Here is a 22,029-nt window from a genome sequence, read left to right on the forward strand (position 1 = left end):
GAGACGGGCAAAACACATAACAGGTCAACCATCGAATGAGATGACAGACAGAACTAGAAATGATATTATGGAGTCTATTGAGACTTGTATAATACACGTAATATTATAGTGTTATTGCTGTATACTGAAGGGGAATAATTAACGTAGATTTAGATTAAGTTTACATGCACATATATAATTGCAACAAATACATAAATGCATGAATGACATTAAGGTTTTGTAATTATTATATATTTACGTCTACCGAGTATCATTCCCTCTGTTTCTTACGTAAACTTATACTAGTAGTTAATTCATAGCTCTATAGAAACAGCAAGACTGAAATCTACACGCCCCGTTTATCGATTGGTCGAAATACAGTATACAGCGGCTGAAACTGACAAGAAACTGACGAGACTGAAATTGATACGCCGTGTTTATCATTTGGTCGTAACATACAGCGACCTAAGAAAAATCACGGACTGCACGAAATAATCATGATGATGTCAAGCTGAAAGTCTCACAGGAGGCGATTTGGCTGTTTCTTTTAGCTAACGTTCTTATTTACATGAACAGTAATTTAGTGAATTTTACCTAACCTTCTTTTCATAATCAATTTATCAATTAGCTAAAAGAAAGTGTTAACATAAACAATAAAATGCTTTTTTTATGATTCATTCGGGTTATGAAGGTAGTGATCATTGCAGAATTTTTTTTTTACATAACCCACTAACGCGGGTTACGTATTTTTCCTGAAATGTCGATACCCTCATATCCCGATGAATCACCAAAGAAAGCAGTTTATTGTTTAAATAATTACAGCTAAAATTCTCACATGTACTGATCATGAAGAACAAGATAAGCCTCATGCATTTTGTGTTCTCTATGACAAAACATGATAAAATTGTTACTTCAGAATTCCACCACATTGAAGTTCAAATAATAAAGATTCCAAAACAAGTAGGATATATGAGTAATAAATATATGCACGGTTTTATTAAGGAATAAGGAATCATTCTTTGAGCATTGGTAGGTGATAAATTCGGTCGGGCGTGATCAAATCCAATAAATCCTCGACCGGAACTTAACTGTATCACCTCATAATATTCAAAGAATGATTCCTTGTTACTTAAATTTATATAATTTTCAGTCATTGTACGATTAATTATTTGAATATCAATAAACAAATCCCGCTTGCGCCCCAATTTAAAGTCAAAATCGATACGTAGAAAAATGTAAGTAGTTAAATATATGTCAATAATCCTGATCATAGTCCTCAAGGTATTATAATCCCTCTTTACATTTAATAAATATTGTTAAAATTACATAATCCTATCCTTTTCACGCTATAAAATAATTAACATCCATCACTGTGATATTGATTTTGAGGGTAAGGAAAAAATGAATGAATGATGTGCTCAACTTTATGCAACTACTCTTAATAATTTTAACGTTTATCATTTTTTTTTAAACAAACAAAAAAAACACGCGAGTGACTGACAAAACTGATTTTTCTCATTATAATATTATGAGAGACATCTTAAGCTTTTCAGTGGACTAAAAGTTACGGAAATATTGAATACTGTTTTCAAATGAATTATGCGCCTCAGTATGGTAGACAACTCTTTTACATTTTTTTTCTACATGAATGCTAAGAGTTGTCGTCCCTTCTATAGAACACTGTTGCAACCACTATTGAAATACAACTGCAGTAACTATTGAAATAAATTATTTCATTATAACATATCATTATCAGATCCACCTAAAACTTTTGATTTGATTTGTCTACAGTAGCTATAAAATAATATTAAGTAAGGAGGAAATCCATTGATATTATACCTTCCTGTTATTTTCCTATATTCTATACACAAATTCTTCATTTATTTAGTTCTTGAAGGAGATCAAATGAGGAGATCAAATGAATATATATAAATAGTGCCTGTTTGGGAGGGTAACTGTTGAAATTGACACCCCGAGAAAACGAAGCAGAGGTTGACAATGGTTTTCGAGGGGTGTCAATTTCAACTGTTATCCTCCCAAACAGGCACTATTTATTTTGTTTTATCACATGTTTATCCCAATATACGGTGGATATCACCCATGGGATAAATTTTTGATATTCCACTGTGTGTTCTTACGCCACGTGACGTCATAGTAAATCATTACGTAGGTTTAGACGGTTGATTGACGTAGAATGAAAAATTAAATAATTAATTCAGTTGAGGGGTGTTGAGATATAAATTTGAAACATTTAATGTTGTTTCAGTTATTTGTCATGAATTCATAAAAAAATGTTCGAAAATGAATGTCTGTTTGTTGAACTTCAAGGAACTTTTTTTTCCATGCGTAACGTTGTTGACGTGTTGTAAATAATGTGTTGTGCGGCTCACAATCACAATTATTACAGAAAAAGTTGGGATTAAAAAAATACTTGGTAAAACATGTGATAAAAAGAATCTCTCATGATTTGCGATGGTATATGATTTTTATCCAACTCGTTGTGTGTTTTCTATCCCCTCGCCAAGGCTCGGGGATAGAATACACACAACTCGTTGGATAAAAATCATATACCATCGCAATTAAATCATGAGAGATCCTATATATACTGAATGTCTTATTTTTAAAGAATATTTTACTGCTTTTATATAGAAATGGAGTGAATTCTACGGCAAACCGTACGCGCATAATTTACGCGCATGTAACAATTCGTTGTGTTACCCGTTGCCAAGTGTGTTACTAACGCTGAGGGTAGTAGAACGGATTACCAACTGCGTATAAACCAACCAGATTTCAGTATTTAACATGAAAGTATAATAATGTGTAAATAGTGCCTTTTGGGAGGGTAACAGTTGAAATTGACACCCCGAGGAAACCATTGTCAACCGACGCGAAGCGGAGGTTGACAATGGTTTCCTCGGGGTGTCAATTTCAACCGTTATCCTCCCAAACAGGCACTATTTATTTTATTATGTCTTAATATTAGAGATTTTTTTACTGCTTTTATATAGAAATGACGTGAATTCTACGCCAAACCGTACGCGCATAATTTACGCGCGTGTTACAATTCGTTTTGTTATACCTTCATGTTAAATACTGAATCTGATTGGTTTAGACGCAGTTCATAATCTGTTTTAATACCATCAGCGTAAGCAACACACTAAGCAACGGGTAACATTATATAAATAGTGCCTTTTTGGGAGGGTAACAGTTGAAATTGACACCCCGAAAAAAGCATTGTCAACCGCCGCGAAGCGGAGGTTGACAATGGTTTTCGAGGGGTGTCAATTTCAACTGTTATCCTCCCAAACAGGCACTATTTTTTTTGTTATACTGAATGTCTTAATTTTTAAGAAAATTTTACTGCTTTTATATAGGAATAACGTGAATTCCACAGCGAACCGTACGCGCATAATTTTCGCGCATGTAACAATTCGTTTTGTTATACTTTCATGTTAAATACTGAAATCTGATTGGTTAACACGCAGTTCATCATCCGTTCTATTACCCTCAGCGTTAGCAACGCACTTAATAACGGGTAACATTACAAATTGTTACATGCGCGAAAATTATGCGCGTACGGTTCGCTGTAGAATTCACGTTATTCCTATATAAAAGCAGTAAATTTTCTTAAAAATTAAGACATTCAGTATAACAAAATAAATAGTGCCTGTTTGGGAGGATAACAGTTGAAATTGACACCCCTCGAAAACCATTGTCAACCTCCGCTTCGCGTCGGTTGACAATGCTTTTTTCGGGGTGTCAAATTCAACTGGTACCCTCCCAAAAAGGCACTTTTTATATATTGTTACTCGCGCGAAAATCATGCGCGTACGGTTCGCCTTTGAATTCACGTTATTCCTATCTAAAAGCAGTGATGTTTTCTTTAAAATTAAGACATAACAAAATAAATAGTGCCTGTTTGGGAGGATAACAGTTGAAATTGACACCCCTCGAAAACCATTGTTAACCTCCGCTTCGCGTCGGTTGACAATGGTTTGCCCGGGTTGTCAATTTCAACTGTTACCCTCCCAAACAGAACGGATTTTAAACTGTGTCTTAACTAATCAGATTTCAGTATTTAACATGAAAGTATAATAAAATAAAATGCTGCAGGTCTTTGCTGATTCGTGCGGGATATGAAGGTAAATAGGAAGGAAATATTTTCTGCAATGTTGGTGCCTTGATATCCCGCATGAATTACCAAAAGATAGCATTTTATTGTTTTAGTATCAATATGTATGTATATGTATATACATTTTTCTTGTTATAAAGTGTTGCTTTTAATCATAAATAGTTGTTAAAAGTAATTGAATTATTAGAAGTGTTAAAATACATCGGTACGTTAGATTAAAAAAATAGCAGTCTTTATGAATGGGAATTTTAGTCTGGCATCATCATGATTATTTTGTGCAGTCCGTGATTTTTCATAAGTCGCTGAAGGTTTCGACCATTAAAAAAACCGGTTAGAATTTGATCATGTAGATTTCAACCCTGTCAGTTTCAATAACACCGTGAATTACAATCAATTAGCTTAAGAAATATAAGAGGAAAGAAACAGTGAATGTATCAAATATATGTGCTTGAAAATAAAGCCCCGTGCCTATTCAACACCACCAACCCCTCAAAAAACAACGCCGCAAGATAGTTAGAATTCTTACATATTGTTTTTCGTTTTGGGTTTTTTTTCTTCTTCTTTTTTTTCATCTTATAAAAACATGCAGCCCCTGGCGCGGGCGGAAACGCCCATAGTTAAAGGGGAATTCGGGAATTATTTTTCTTCAGCCATGTTTTGACGCAAACCTTCGGGGGAATACTATTGTGACACCTTAATATTGACAGTCAATCATCACTGCTGGATACTGTAAGCACTGCAATACTTTTGAACCAGGTGACATCATTTACATGTGAGAACCTTACCGCTAGCCACGTTTAGTCCCAATGATAAATCTCCACTGTGACATTTCCTCCAGCCTGATATCAGAGTGCAGTAGGCAAGCTGTGATTGACTTTTACAATGCACGTAATCTAAAATGATATAGGCCTACCGGTTTTATGTTGATACTGCCTAAGTATTACAGGTCATGCAAGTACATCAGATAACACGAACGGGAATTGCAGTTTACACACAAACTGAAATTAGTTCTACAATGATTGCAGTTTTATTTTCTTATGATATAATGTATACTGTACATGATACTAGCAAATTATTTTTGTCTGTTTTTGTTTTATATGTATTTTTGTTTTTGTTTATCTATGTAAAAGAATCACAGAGAAGTATATTTTATCATTTAACATCATTCAATTACCCCCCCCCCCCCCCCCCCCCCCCCGGCATTAGCATGCATATGGTGTAAACAAACAAGGCAAAACAAGGGAGACTTTTGATGGCTTTTAAGAGTAAACAAAACCGAAGTGTTACATGCAAGATGTAAAATAGATGAAACGAGAATGAATCTATTAATTTTATACGCCCTACATTAGAATTAAGAAGGATATATTGCGAAAACTTGAAGAAAACGGACTATTTTACCGTAAGTTGTTTTGAAACGTTAAACAATATCGCTAGGAGGATCTATAAGAAAACAATTTCAGCAAAACTTGAAAATAAGGAACACATTTGTTATTATTGTAGCGGCTTTAACGAATTCTGCATACCAATAACCGAGGTTACTCATGATATCTAAAAGAAAGCGATTTACAGTGATTGTTTCTGTATTGATGTCATGTTCATGGGTATACAAGATGTAAACAGGCACGAAGCATCGTTTTAGAAATGGGGAGGGGAGGGCAGACTTAACAAAAAATATTTGACAAGCAAAAAAACAAAAATAATCCTTGGGTGGGTGGGGAGTGTACCTTTAACTTCAATTTCCCTGTTTATTTCTTTATTTCCATATTTTCAACTCTTTTTTATACGTGGCTCCATAACAGCTGGGGCGGAGGACTCAATGTTGATCCATTTTTGGGAGTTGATTTTAATCAACTCTCCTATGCAGTTACTCTGACAAACCGAAAGTGAAACAGTGTTTGGATCAAAGCAAAAATCATCGCCGCTGACAAGAATTAGTTCTTGAGAATAATTGATAAATCCGAAATAATGTATGCTAAAGCATTTTTTTTTCAAGGAAACATATTTATAAATACCTTGAAAATAGTTCGATTTTAAATGGTACAAACAATTTAGATATTTTTTGTAGTATGTATGTATTCTTACGACAGAGTTCAATATAGTCTCGTTCAACTCGACGCTCGGCTGTCTCCGTAAATCTCCGACAGGCAGAGAGTCTCTCTTGCTTGTCGGAGATTAACGGCGATAGCCGAGCGTTTGTGTGAACGAGTCGAGAGTTCAATATTGCTTGGATCCATACATTTTCCAGAAATATCTCTAACTCTGATACATACAGAGTGTAGTTTGATTGAATTTATTCTATCTTTAGATATTACTTTACATGATTCGTATGGGGTTTTATCAACATTCTTGTGTCGAAAAAGTCCAAAAATTCATATTATAAAAATGTGCGTAATTCAAATACAGATTAGAAACTACCTGTACTACTCATGCAATATAACATATCATTGATTTTAAAATAAATAACCATCGATAAAATCAACTCCGGTACTTTGATTTTTATTTGTAAATTTAAGAAAAATCTTTCCTGAGCTAAAAGGTTCAGCGCCAGCCCCCCCCCCCCCCCCCGGTACATGTGCTTGGTTATTGTGCCCTTAATCAGTTCGACAATCAATAAAGTCATAAAGTATTTGCAATTGAATCCACTTATTTACCAATATTTGTAAGAAGCCACATAAACAGTTTTGAATATTCACATCCACTATTTTAAAAATAAGTAAGGATACATGTATATATCATTTATTTCGTACATGTAAATCATATTTTTCATGCCAAACCAAGAAACATAATTTACTAAAAACATTTAGCCCCCCACCCCACCCCACCCCTCCCCCCAGTCAAAAACACCAAAACCAAAAAATAGATTAACATTCACAAACATGACATTAATCTGTGGTAAAGAAAAAATAGTTTTGTTTTTTAAACATCAACCGACAATCCAGTCTACAGGGTACCTCTCTGTTGATGCCGGAAGTGACGTGTGCTCTCCTACCTTCCACCATACAGCTCTTTGGTTGCCATCTGTTGACGTCAAAGTAAATTTCCAGTATGGTGGAGTCTTAAACCGACGTGGAATGCCACTACTTCCGTTTTCATCACTGATGTATCTAATCGATTGGGCCGCAACCTCAGAGTTTTCGATTGCTATATTATCTGCCTCAATTATGCTAAAAGAGTCCACTGCCTCGTGGACTACTAACCGAAGCTGAGATCCAGCTTGTAAAGCAGTTACCAAGTCAGCTTTAGACCCGTGTGTCACAGAGCCAGTGCTGGAAGTAGAGAGTACATTAGACCATGGCCTTGTCTCAATAAACCACGAGATTGCCTGTTTGTCAGCCGAGTTTCCTCTGTTTTGAGTGCTTCCAATATCATACCTCACTGTCTCAACATCACCGGTTGTTGAAACGATTTGCCAATACCAATAAACATCGGTCTGGAAATCAAAGATTGTATTTTTAGATAGATGCCCTAAAAGCTGAGCAGACACATGTCCGTTTCTTATATAAAGATTTTCTGGCTCCACAATGTATGAACCCATCTTGACTCTGACTTTCCTGCCTGCCAAAACAGCCCCGACAAGCAAGTCTAACGATCCATCTGTTTCATGACCAGATCTGTTATGGCTGTACGCAAGTGTCCAGCAGTCATCCACAAACCACTCCATTGGGGTATTCATGCTACTTTTCCCTCGACTAGTGTGCTCTCCAACATTCCATCGAGACATCTCCAATCGGCCAGTAGTTGACCATATTGTTGCCCACCAGTAAACGTTTGACTGGAACTGAACATGATTATTAACAATACTTTGACTGACGTGCCATGGGTATTGTCCAGCTACGGATAAACCATCACCGGATACAGCAATATTTGTAAAGCTTGTTATGTATCCATTTTGAGGGTTGAGAACCTTAACGCTTGCACCATTCAAAACCGAGCTTGCCAATAGAGATACATCACCACATTTCCTCCCTCCTGTTTCCAGATTGCAGAAGATAGGCTGTGTTTGGCAACTACGTGATCTAAAACAGCAGTTAATATTTCTAATTTAGATAAGAGATTGATATTTACAAAGCAAATTAAAGGTTCAAACAGTAAGCAAATTTGAAGTTCAGGCCCAGATTTTTGACAATTTTGTAACAGCTATTACGTTTACTTTGCAGACATTGTAATAACGCCTCTGTTAGGAACAATGAGATTCTATCCTTTGATATAATCTTTATTTGATCACTAAAATTCCCAAATCAAAATACTCTAGAAGAATTTTGAATATATTTACATGTAATATATAATAATTGTCTTAAATTTTAAATTATATGTTATCTTAGCAAAAGTTGTTTTACCTTGCAAACCAGGTTATATCATATGTCGTTTTTGTTTGCCCTCTATCAGTGTGTGCACCAACAGACCACCTGGACATATGCACGTGACCTGATGTACAGACGTTTAAGAACCACCAGTAGGCGTCACTTTGGAAATTGTTGTATCCAGATTTACTGATGTGAAAAAGTGCTTGCACACATATATTTTCATTTCCAGTCAGAATGGCCGATTGTATGGAGGTGAAATATGCACCATTGTTTAGAGAAAATCTGATATCATCTCCGGCCACCAAATGATTCACCAGATCCTGCTTACTTCCGTATTTCTCTTCTCCGTTTTTTCCGGTTTTAACGATTGTTTTCCATTTTTCATTACAGCCTTTAAAGAAAGATATATCACTTAAATTACATACAAATGCAATACCGTGGTATTAAAAGGCTGCTCACTCTGCACAATTTCTAAATAAGAAAAAAATGGACTCTTTTCTCCGTATATCTACTGAGGTTGTATTGTTGAATTTTTGCTAGCTTTCTCGAGCGCTAGCAACTACTGTACCATAGTCCACATTTCTGAAACGCGCATGCTTGACTTACAGTAACGGTCGAGCATTCTGGGAAACTACTGTAGATAATCTGCACGATGGCAATTTTGTTTCAATATAAAATTGATATGAACTGAATTCTGAAGTTTCTGAATTTATCATCGAACCTACACATTACAAGTATAAGAAAACTTAGGGTAAAATGCCAAGATGGTAGAGTTTAATTGGTAAAACCTAGGTTTTCTTACAGTAATGCTACCTTCAAGATAACTCCAGCAAGCTCACAAAAAAACTCGAAATATACAACAAAACAGGATATATTTTCAGGGTATAACGGAAAGACAAGAAACAATAATTTATTGATACAATTCACATTCACACTGATAAAACTTTTTAGTTTTTTATTTTTTTCTTTCTTGAGTGGAGAGTCTGCTAAGGTAGTTAAAAACAAAGAACGACACCAAAGCGGGATAATTTTAACTCGAAACACAAAGCTATTTTCTAATTGGTCAATTAAGCTCGATTTTATCATACGTCAAAATCTGAGCAAAGAAACATCATTCCTGGGGGAAATTTTGCGCCGAATTATAAACGAAATAAAAGAGCATTGGTTGTCCAATCAAGCCAAACAAACTTTCCTATGCGTCCGCTACTTCACCAGTCTTTTAAAAAAAAATAAACTTGTAAAAAATACGTAACAATCATAAAAGCAAAAAAAAAAAAAAAAAAAAAAAAAAAAAAAAATATGGTGGTCCAAAGAAAAATAATGTTTACATGATTTTTGTATACCTTTTAGGTCAATGCTCCACTCAAATCACAATAAAGCATGTTATATACACTTAACAAGCACTGCGAGTTGCTCTTTACGTCATGATATGCGTGTATTGTTAAATAAAACTTACCTGATGAAAGGGTTTTAACCACAAAAAGCACAGTTAAGAATATTTTTGCGAGTTGAGCCATTCTTAAAGAATGTTTGACTGCTTTCTCCAAGTTTTTCTGTCGGCGTATAGCTTTTATAAAAATTTGGTAGGTAGACAAATCAATATTGTCACAAAACAACGCCAAACTATTAAGCTGATTCCGGATTCAAATCTATGTCCTGTTTATCTTAAAAAGTCACAACAACTGCGCATACAATTCATACAGGAGATAAAAAAAACTATTAAACTGATTCCGGATTCAAAACTATATCATTATTATCTTTACGGATACAAAAATATACATATATCCTCTCATCTTCGCTAGCAAAAGGTTTTCGGTCCACTTCGCTCCCCATAAACCCTCGGCAGATGTCACTACGAAAACTCGGCGACAAGCGTCGTTTTATGATTGGCTGAAGCTGCGAGTAGCTGATCCAATCGCAGCGTTGTAACAAGCGCTTATACATTCGGTGCATTGCACAAGTTGCGACACAAGTGTTCGAGTAAAGTACCCCCACAAGGATGGTCTAACCAGCTAAAAAAAATGTATTTTAATATAAAGCCAGGTTTTACTGGATTTTGTTAAAATAAGTTTCTAAGGTTAATAAGTCTTTATGGGATGAAATTTTCATCTATCAAAATTCTTTCAGTGAAAGACCAAATTGAATGTCAAGACATGGACATTTGAGAAGGTTTTGAAAAAAAATCTTTTAAAGTAGATCTAGTGTTCTGTGACGTCACACTTTTTTTGTAAAACTTTGAATTCTTTAAAAATTGTGCAAGATAGTTTTATATATTTTATGTGAATATAATCACATGAATGTATTTGGAATTATTGGTAGGTTCAAGATATTTTCGCACTTAATTTTATACTAAATTTCAAAATTTTTATATATTTTATCTATGCAAAGGGGAAATAACTCTTTTTCTGACTTTTCTCTCAGTTGTATGTCTAAATGCTATATTTTTTCTTATTCCAACGATTAATTTTAAAATATTTTTGTAATTTTAGCTTTCTGATAAAGTTGACATTAAAATTAAAGAAGAAAAACAAATTTCTGCCTACAAGATTTTACTTTTAACCAAAAAAAAAAAATACATTTTTCTAATGCTAAAATATGCTTCAGTTTATGTTTATCTGGCATCTCAAAAAGTGTGATGACATGTATATTTTTTCTAACAATTGATGACATTTAAGTCTATTAAGTCGAAATCAGTTCAGTTTTTCAACTTTCCTCAGAGAATTTTACAAGTATGGAGCTACCTTAATTTACAGATAACGAATAATTAGTAGACTAAGTGTGTATGTAGAATACAATGCATTAATTGCCCAGGTAACTTTTCAGGTACATGTACGTAAAAAGTTAAACTGTATGTTGCACATTTTTTACTAACCATATTCTGCCTATGACTTCTTGAAGGACTAAAAGGAAAGCGAACATCGACCTTCTGTTTTATAACATGTACATGAACTATACCCTGTCCATATAACTCATTACGGATTTAGCAAGATAATCAAATAAGATACACAATGAAATCCAAATAAAGCCAAATAATAGCAACACATGTAGATGGAAACAATACCTACATCAGATCTGAATGAAATCTGTGCCGGTAGATTATCGCTTAAAGCTGGTTTTCAATGTTCACCAGAAAATATACTGAAGTACCTATCTGTACAGTGACTCTACCCGCTATTGACAAAAGCAGTGAAGCTTTTATGTGTGTACACAGAATTTGAGCGAGTTCGATCACAAACTACGGTCGCCGTAGTTCGACTAAAATGAGATCGAACACACTTTAGTCCGACTAAAATGGAACCGTGGTCCAACCAACGGAGAAACTCTGGTCTGTCTCTAGTCAGGTAGTTTAAAGATGGCGGCGGAAAGCGAAACCTTCCAAATTTTGCTTATTTTAATGAGCCCAGCATGCAATGTGTTAAATTTTAGCGCGCACACATTTGATTCAATGCGTTTACACGTTATTTTCCTTCTTTTTTCATGAACAATAAAATTATGAGTAACAATTAACATCTTTCTCATTTGTTTTAACCAGACATCGACCAATGTGCGTTCGAACACAGACATGCGCACCATAAGTTTTACTTACTACCGTGTCTGAACTCTTGTTAATGATCGAACTATATAAACATGGTCCAAATGTTCAGGTTTGGCGGCTTTTTGCTGCATTCATCTGTGCCATTCAAGCACACTTCTATTATTGAGACGGACAAAACAATACATGTAACAGGTCAACCATCGACAGATGATAGATTCTATTGAGACCTGTATAAATACTCGTAGTTGTACATGTATACTGCCGGAAAATAATTAAAGCAGATTTATATTACATTATATGCACATATAATTGCAAAAAATACTTAAATGCATGAATGACATATTGAGATATCGTACATGTATATGTGATAGAGTAATATGTCTATGTGTATTTATTCGTTTTGTATTTTCTATTTTTCGTTTTGTTCAATGGAATCTTAAAATTATATCAGTCAAAGTTTTACTGCGCAAGTAAATTGAGTTCTTCCTATCTGTAATTTCATTGGTTCATAATATTAACCGATTATATTGAAGCTAGGCGTATAAATAAGTTACCTATAATTCTAATTTAGTTAGAGCAAGAAAATACCATCCAGTTGATATCTGTGGCATCTTATGGTATGTAAATTTCATATTAACTTATGTTTTACTTATCAGTGTAAATGTTTAGTCTCTAGTTTTATTTTAATTGCATTGTCAATACTAAAGTGTATTTTTGTAATTAAAGTTACAATACTTGGAATGTGTCTGTAAAGTTCAAAGGTTAGCTTTCTTTACAGTACGCACTGTAATTGATTTTTTATGAAACGTATAATGTATTTGTGGTAACTTATAGCTAATGTATTTTGTTTCATTTTGTCAGTTTTCTCATATTATATATTATTTTGTAGGTCAATGTCTCTATATTCAAAATAAAAAAAAGTCATCAGATACACAGTCCATCATCTTCATTTTCCTTGACTGCTCGGTTACATATATTAATATAATTACAACGAAAATACTCACATGCATTTTCTGTTCTCTCTTACAAGACATGATAAAATTGTTACTTTAGGACCAAATTTAAGCTCAGACATTAAATATTACATAACAAGGATATATTGAAAGTACTTAGTATATATATGGACAGAGGTTTTTTTATTGATATAATCCTGTACATAGTCCATGAGCTATTATGTTCCCTTCTTATACTATAATAAATATTGTTTGAATTGTATAATCCTACCCTTTCCACACTATAGAATCATTAACATGTATCACTGTGATATTAATTTCAAGGGTAAGGTAAAAATGAATGAATTATGTGCACAACTTTATGCTTGATACGTGCTTTATCGAACTACACTAATTGATTTTACTGTATATTATTATTCTTTAACAGATAACACCCGTGTGACTAACAAAACCGAATTTTCTCGCTATAATATAAATAAACGTATATTAAGCTTTTCAGTGGACTAAAATTTACGCAAATATTGAATCATATTTTCAAATTCTGTGCCTCAGTATGGTAGACAACTCATTTATGATTATTTTCTATATGAATATCAAGAGTTGCCGTTCCCTTCTATCACTGTTGCAACCGAAATCAGTAACTATTGAAGTATTTTTTTTCAATAATGGTTGAGAATGTATTTCATTATAACATATCATTATCAGATCAACCTACATTTTTTATTTGTTTTGTTCAGCTATACATTATCATTTAATAAAGAAGAAATCCATATATTATACCTTCTTATTTTTCTTAATTTTTATATAGATTCTGAGTTCTTGGAGGAGATCAAATAAATACAGTCTAAAACGGCCACCAATATCGAAACCTCTCAATGCAGGTGTCACTACAGTATTATATTTAATATACATGTACATCAACATGTACAGATACAGGTTATAAATTCAAATTCCTCTTGACATATTATAATACGATACTTTATTTACAGGTTAGAAGAAAAACACATGGTGGCATCCAGCAAGACAAGAGAAGGTTTACTTTTAAAAGTGCTCAAAATTAAGATATAAACGTTTTTGTTTTGAGAATATCCTCCTCGTTATCCTGTTCATTATTACATTTAGCGTTTCCATTTTATCGTCGTCATTGCAATACATTGCTATCCCGCAGACTAATTTAAGATTGTGATTATTCATAAGTCTACATATTTTTGTATGGCTTATTTATATACAAGTACATGTATATACATGTCAACATCTACATCTAAACCTACATTTTTATAGACCGTATTGGTCTTGATAATAAGCAATGCAATAGTTATTAATCAATAAAAATGCTGTCTTTGGTGGTGATTCGTGCGGAATATGAAGAAAATATTTTCTGAAAAGTCGGTGCCTTGATATCCCGCATGAATCACAAACGATAGCATTTTATTGATTTGGTATACATAATTATGTACTTGCATAATATACATTTTCCTTGTAATTAATTGTTGTTTTCATCATAAATAGCTGGTAAAAGTAAATTACTAACAGCCTTAACGTGCATCGGTACGTTAAATAAAAGAAACAGCAATCCTATTAAAATGGGAATTTTAGTCTGGCATCATCATGATTATTTTGTGCCTTTCGTAATTTTTCTTAGGTTGCAGAAGATTTCGAACAATCAATACACCGGTTAGAAATTGATCAGGTAGTTTTAAACCCTATCAGTTTCAATATTACTGTGAATTACAATCGGTTTGCTCAAGAAATGTAGGAGGAAATTGGCAGTGAATGTAAATTTATGTGCTTGAAAATAAAGCCCGGGCCTTTTCACCCCACCACCTTCCGGTAAAAACACCGCAGCATCAGAAATTGAAATGATCTCGCATTAACTGAGATGGTCAGAAATATTTAACACTGGGTTTTTTTTTTCTTGGGGGGGGGGGGGTTAATCTAAAAAAAAACAGTCTTTGTCGCCGGCGAAAGCGTCAATAATTTAAAGAGGAATTCGGGAGTATTATTTTTCCTCAGCCATGCTTTGATGTGAACATTCGGTAAAATACTATTATGACACCTTAATATTGACAGTCAATCATCTCTACTGGATACTGTTATCATTGCAATGTTTGTGAACCAGGTGACATCATTTACATGTGAGAACCTTACCGCTAGCCCCGTTTAGTCCCAATGATAAATCAGCAAATTTTTTCAGCCTAATATTAGAGTGCAGTAGGTAGGCTGTGACTGACTTTAGCAACGTACATTATTTAAAATGATATATGTTGATACTACTTAAGTATAAGAGGTCAAGCAACTACATCGGATAACACGAACAGGGATTGCAGCTTACACAAACAAAAATTAGTAATACTGGTATGATTGCAGTTTTATTTTTGAATAAGATAATGTATACTGTCCATATATATGACTTTTACTTGTTTTTGATTTTTTATTTACAAGTATTTTAATTCACACATCTACATCACATATTAATATATTTTAAAAATAAATATTATTTGATATGCGTATTTTTCCCATTGGGGACAGACTGATATGAAAAAGAGATTGCTACAGTGGAGATAGCTTGACATGGGAAAACACCATTATCAAAATGAAATAAAAACTATACTTTTTCCCTATGATATCAATGCAGCATATTTTCTTAAATTATTTGATATTTATAATACATCAGAATTCAAGCGATGTACATTAAATACTATGAAAAAATCCCTAGATTTCTTTCTTGAAACGCCCCCATCTTGCTTATCGCATTTCAATACACAGCTAAAAATAAGAAGTATCGGGAGAATTTGCAGCTTACATGAAAGTACCTGGATGATAACTTTGAAAAAATAACATTTAACATTTAACATTTAACTTTAACATTTTTAAAAGGAACCAGAGGGAAGAATCTTTAGGCATCAGCAAGCATGCATATGATGCAAACAAACAAGTCAACAAAAAACGAGGAATAGTATTGATAGCTTTTAAGAGTAAACAGAACAAAGTTCGAAACTGTGATCAGAAAATTAATCCATTTTATACAACGTAGATAAGAATAAAGAAGGATTGCAAAAACTTTAGGAAAACATACTACTTTACCAGAAGTTGTTTTGACGTAAAACACCATCGCTATAGGAGGATCTGTAAGAATATAGCTTCAGCAAAACTTGAAAATAAGGAACATGATCATCTAATCTATAGCAGATTTAAGAATTTTGTATGTCACTGACTGAAGTTTCAATGAATCTAAAAGAAGGCGATATTCTTTTACAGTGATTGTTTCTGTATCAATGTCATGTTAATGGCCATACCAGATGTAAATATGCCCGTAATCATTTGGACAATTAATAAAGTCATAAAGTACTTGTAAATGAATTCAGTTTATTTACCAATATTTGTAAGAAGCCATATTAAAAGTTTTAAATATTGTACATGTATCATTTATATAGTACATAAATCTTCTAATACGTAAATCAAATTTTTCATACCACACCAAGAGACATAATTCTACTATACGATGTAAATTACATTGTGTCTAGCCAAAAAAAAAATCATCAAAGTGAATTAAAAAAATGACATTTATATGAAGTAAAATTAAAGATTTAATAATTTTGTTAAATACATCAACCGACAATCCAGTATACAGGGTACCTCTCTGTTGATGCCGGAAGTGACGTGTGCTCTCCTACCCTCCACCATACAGCTCTTTGGTTGCCATCTGTTGCCGTCGAAGTAAATTTCCAGTATGGTGGGGTCCTGAACCGCCGTGGAATATTTCCATTTCCGTTTTCATCTCTTATGTATCTAACTGATTGAGCAACAACTTCAATTTTTTCGATAGCAATATTATCTGCCTCAGTTATGCTGAAAGAGTCCACTGCCTCGTGGACTACTAACCGAAGCTGAGATCCAGCTTGTAAAGCAGTTATCATGTTAGCTTTAGACCCGTGTGTTACAGATCCAGTGCTGGAAGTAGTAAGTACCTTAGACCACGACCTTGTCTCAATGAAACATGTGATTGCATGTTTGTCAGCCGAGTTTCCTCTGTTATGAGTGCTCCCAATATTATATCTCACTGTCTCAACATCACCGGTTGTTGAAACGATTTGCCAATACCAATAATCATCGGTTTGGAAATCAAACATTGTATTTTTAGATAAATGTCCTAAAAGTTGAGCAGACACATGTCCGTTTCTTATACAAAAATTGTCTGGCTCCACAATGTATGAACCCATCTTGACTCTGACTTTTCTGCCTGCTAAAACAGCTCCGACAAGCAAGTCTAATGATCCATCTGTTTCATGACCAGATCTGTTATGACTGTACGCAAGTGTCCAGCAGTCATCCACAAACCACTCCATTGGGGTATTCATGCGATTTTTCCCTCGACTAGTGTGCTCTCCAACATTCCATCGAGACATGGATGTTGGCCACTCGGCCAGTAGTTGACCATATTGATGCCCACCAGTAAACGTTTGACTGGAACTCAACATGATTATTAACGACGTGCCATGGGTATTGTCCAGCTACGGATAAACCATCACCGGATACACATTATTTGTAAAGCTGGTGATGTATCCATTTTGAGGGTTAAGAACCTTAACGCTTGCACCATTCAAAACCGAGTTTGCCAATAGAGATACATCACCACATTTCTTCTCGCCTGTTTCCAGATTGCAGAAAATAGGCTGTGTTTGACAACTACGAGATCTAAAACAGTAGAAAATATATATTAAGAGATTAATATACGTGATTTAAAACAGCGTTTAATATTTTTAATTTAGATATGTCATTTAGATAGATATTGAAGAACAAATTAATGGTCCGGACATTAAGCAATTTTAATTGCAGGGTCCAGGTATTTGGCTAATTGGAGTTTGCATCACTTATATTTTGCAAACATTCTGAAATACTTCTGTTGGGAACAAAGATATCCTATCCTTTAATGTTCCCTTTGCTTGATCGCTGAAATGCCAAAGTAATCTATAAGGAGTTTAAACATTTTTATATAATAATTTTCTTAATTTTAGGTAACATGTTATCTTAGCAAAAGTTGTTTTACCTTGCAAACCAGGTGATATCGTTGGACGTTTTTGTTTGCCCTCTATCAGTGTGTGCACCAACAGACCACCTGGACATATGCACGTGACCTGATGTACAGACGTGTAAGAACCACCAGTAGGCGTCGCTTTGGAAGTTGTTGTATCCTGACTTACTTATGTGAACAAGAGGCCCATGGGCCACATCGCTCACCTGAGGAACAATAGGTATGATAAAATCAGCTTAATGGAGTCATAATACAAACTATCTGGACAATGTACAATAATACATGTAGATCCTGTATAAATAAAATCCATTTTCCCCTGGATATTCTTATGTTTATAATCATTAGTCCCTTTTCTAACAAGATGATTTTATAGTCATATCATATGTTGAGTATTGCAGTTCTCAAAATGATCCTTAACAATAGTTTATATATTAGATATAAACGTACATCAAACTCTGAACCTTCTCGGGAGGCCAAAGAATTGTCCTGGGGTCAAAGTCTTAACAATTATAAAGAAACATCTGGCTGATTAGTTTCTGAGAAGATTTTTAAAGATTTACCCTATATATTCCTTTGTTAAATTTTGACCCCCCATTGTGGCCCCACCCTACCCCTGGGGATCATGATTTTCGCAACTATGAATCTACACTACCTGAGGATGCTTTCACACAAGTTTCAGCTTTTCTGGCTGATTAGTTTCTGAGAAGAAGATTTTTAAAGATTTACTGTATATATTCCTATGTTAAACTTCGATCCCCCATTGTGGCCTCACCGTACCCCGGGGGTCATGATTTTCACAACTTTGAATATACACTACCTGAGGATCCTTCCACACAAGTGTCAGCTTTCCTGGCCGATTAGTTTCTGAGAAGAAGATTTTTAAAGATTTATTCTATATATTCCTATGTAAAACTTCGATCCTTTATTGTGGCCCCACCCTACCTCCGGGGATCATGATTTTCACAAATTTGTATCTACATTACCTGATGATGCTTTCACACAAGTTTCAGCTTTCCTGGCTGATTAGTTTCTGAGGAGAAGATTTTTAAAGATTTACTCTATATATTCATTTGTTAAACTTCGACCCCCCCATTGTGGCCCCACCCTCAGGTGAGCTAAAAAGGTTAAGTTTACAATAAAATAAGTTGTTAAAGTTGGTTTCTGGAAGAACAGACTTTGAAAATTTTCTTAATAAATATTGACAAATTTTTTACTTTTTTAAGCTTTAGTTTTTAAGATCTGTGTACAAACATAGAATTGTGAGCAAATCTCTGTATCTTGCTTATAATTCGAAGCTTAACACTCAAATATGGTTAGTAAATATAAATTGTAAACAATTAAACACAAGAAACATGCACTACATGTATAACAAATAAAGAACACAATTTATTTTTTCGAAATGAATCATATATATACATGTATATACCTACATATTTCCGTCAGCGATATCAAACTCTATTTAAACTGAATAAACTCGAAAAAATGCCGAGCATCTCAACAAAACCTATTGCATTAATCTACATGTACCATTACGCAAAAGATAATGCCGAATTACCGATAGAATGAATTGTATTTCAGTACCCCTACATCCGAGTTTGCTTAATTTTCGCAGGTAAACAGTTAACTGTTTGATTTACCGAAGTCTCTGTTTGATTTGATACGTAAAAATCACGAAATACAGACGATAGTTTCCAGGTTACAAAGCATAATGAGAACGAAACGAAAATCAGAACAAGCTAACACCAACGTCATGTGTGAAAACTGTCAACGCATTGAAATATTTAGCCTCAATTTACTTCACAACATCGGCACCAAAATATTTTGTATGTTTCAAAATTTCCCTTCATACGCGAACTGTTGCACAACAAGCAAATTCATCATAGTCAGATCGACCCTTTTTCGTATAATGTCATGGCTGCTTTAAACAAAGAACCTCGTTTTAAAAGTATGGAATCATTTTACCGGATGCCGAACCCGAAGCTATTAAACTGATTGAAACACGCATTTCCTTTATTATAATTTTCGTAATAACTCAGATTTGAAACAGAATTACCACTTAATTTTTGCAATTTATGTTTTCCTTCCCATAAGGATAATTTATGCTAAACTAGGTTGAATTTGCCTCGGTAGTTCTTGAGAAGAAGATTTTTAAAAATGCACCCCCCTTTTTCTACAGTTTCAAGGTTTTCTCCGCTTTGAATACAGATCAAACTTTTATTTCTGCAATTTATATTCGCCCTCCCATAAGGATGCTTTGTGCCAAATTTGGTTGAAATTGGATAAGCGGTTTTAGAGAAGAAGTTCAAAATGTAAAAAGTTTACAGACGGACAGACGGACGGACGGACAGACGGACGGACAGACGGACGACGGACAAAATGTGATCAGAATAGCTCACTTGAGCTTTCAGCTCAGGTGAGCTAAAAAGTGCTTGCACACATATATTTTCATTTCCAGTCAGAATGGCTGATTGTATTGATGTAAAATATTCGCCATTGTTAAGGGAAAATCTGATATCATCTCCGGCCATCAAATGATTTACTAGATCACGCTTACTTCCGCTCTTCTCTTCTGCGTTTTTTCCAGTTTTAACGATTGTTTTCCATATTTCAATACAACCTTAAAAAATATATATGATACACTATCCCAATGGTTTGATTTAATATGAAAAGGTTACCTATTCAATGTCCATTCTTTTTAATAAGAAAATTGACGCTTGTTCACCTAATTTGAATCTTGCAGCAATATGGTGACATACAAACCTCTGAACTACAAAATTTTCTAAAACTATTCGTAATATCATAAAAAAGTATGACCTTTTAAAAAGCAAGTAACGATGGTTTAAAGTAAATAAAGAGGCATAGTGCACCTAGTATTCGATTCCTTCTACAATATAGGGCTTTTGCAATCATCAGACATTTTCAATATTACTAATGTACAATATCATTGTCGGTTCGGTGTGCACGATATTCTCGTTATCAAGGGCTTCTATTTCTCCCGGACAGTTCTGAAGTGTGTAGGATATTTCTAGCAAGGTGTACATATTGCTGGCCGCTAGGCATAATCATATGGCCCCTTTAAACTTTACATCTTATATCATGTTTCCCCATGGAATCGGAGATCTCGTAAAGCCGCTTTTGTTTCTTCACACTGGAGACTTGCTTTTGAGCTGTGATGAAAAAAGGTAAAGTGGCTTTAATTTTCCTTTTCTCTTTCTTTTTTTTTATCGTCCAGCAATGTTTCTGTTATAGAGAAAATCTTGAATGCAGGAGAATTTGACGTCTACGCCTAGGTATTTTTAAGGATACGGGGGACGAGTTGATCTAAATTTTCTTCAAGTGAATAGGCCAAATTATGGATGAGGATAAATTATAAGGAAAAAATATCAACCTTATTTTGCTGGTATCGAACTCTTAATATAAAAACCTTGTTCAATAAAGTTGCCTTATGTTTGCTTTAACCACTGATCCATTTTAGTCACAACAATGTGCAACGTTTTAATGCTAAATGCGACTTTGGCCACGAATCTATGGAGTTATGTATTATTTTTCTAAAATGTTCAATTGTTGATATACAAAATGACATTTTAAAAGGATATCTGGTCATTTCTCAACATTTTTGTTTAAAAAAATATGTTTGAATTCCAGTAAACCTTATTTAGACTATGACAAAAATATGGAACTCCAGACTCACTCTTTAAGAGAAAACGCATTGATGTTATAAAAAATGGCACTACTTAAAGGTGTGGACACTCACACTCTAGTTTAAATCAACATATTTCAATTACTTTACATATTTAAGGTTTACAAATTAGTGTTTTTTAAATATGCATTGTTTTAATAACGGGTGTTGCCATTATAATGGAAAATGGCGCTATACCTCTTTGTTTACATTTTCTTTTTTTGTTTTTCTTTTGGGTCACTATATCATCTGATTCTATATATACGAATTCTATATACGCATGTTATATACACCCAACAGGCACTGCGAGTGAGTTATACTTTATACCATGATATATTGTAAAGGACGACTTACCTGATAAATCATATTCAACCAGAAAAAGTAAAGTGAAGACAATCTTTGCGAGTTGAGACAT

General features: G+C 34.1%; 1 protein-coding gene and 1 pseudogene across 1 annotated transcript; both read right to left on the reverse strand.

Moving 5' to 3' along the window:
• Positions 1 to 6,943: 6,943 nt before the first annotated feature.
• Positions 6,944 to 10,257, reverse strand: LOC128155241 (uncharacterized). The gene is made up of 3 exons (XM_052816853.1): positions 9,872 to 10,257; positions 8,449 to 8,806; positions 6,944 to 8,127 (listed from the first exon to the last, which is right to left on the reverse strand). Exons 1-3 carry the CDS (start codon positions 9,930 to 9,932, stop codon positions 7,035 to 7,037), a joined length of 1,512 nt encoding a protein of 503 aa, XP_052672813.1. The 5' UTR covers positions 9,933 to 10,257; the 3' UTR covers positions 6,944 to 7,034.
• A 6,015-nt stretch (positions 10,258 to 16,272) lies between these two features.
• LOC128191267 (uncharacterized) lies at positions 16,273 to 22,029 on the reverse strand (annotated as a pseudogene).

The sequence above is a fragment of the Crassostrea angulata genome, chromosome 7 (assembly GCF_025612915.1).
Source record: "Crassostrea angulata isolate pt1a10 chromosome 7, ASM2561291v2, whole genome shotgun sequence".
Classification (NCBI taxonomy): Eukaryota; Metazoa; Mollusca; class Bivalvia; order Ostreida; family Ostreidae; genus Magallana; species Magallana angulata.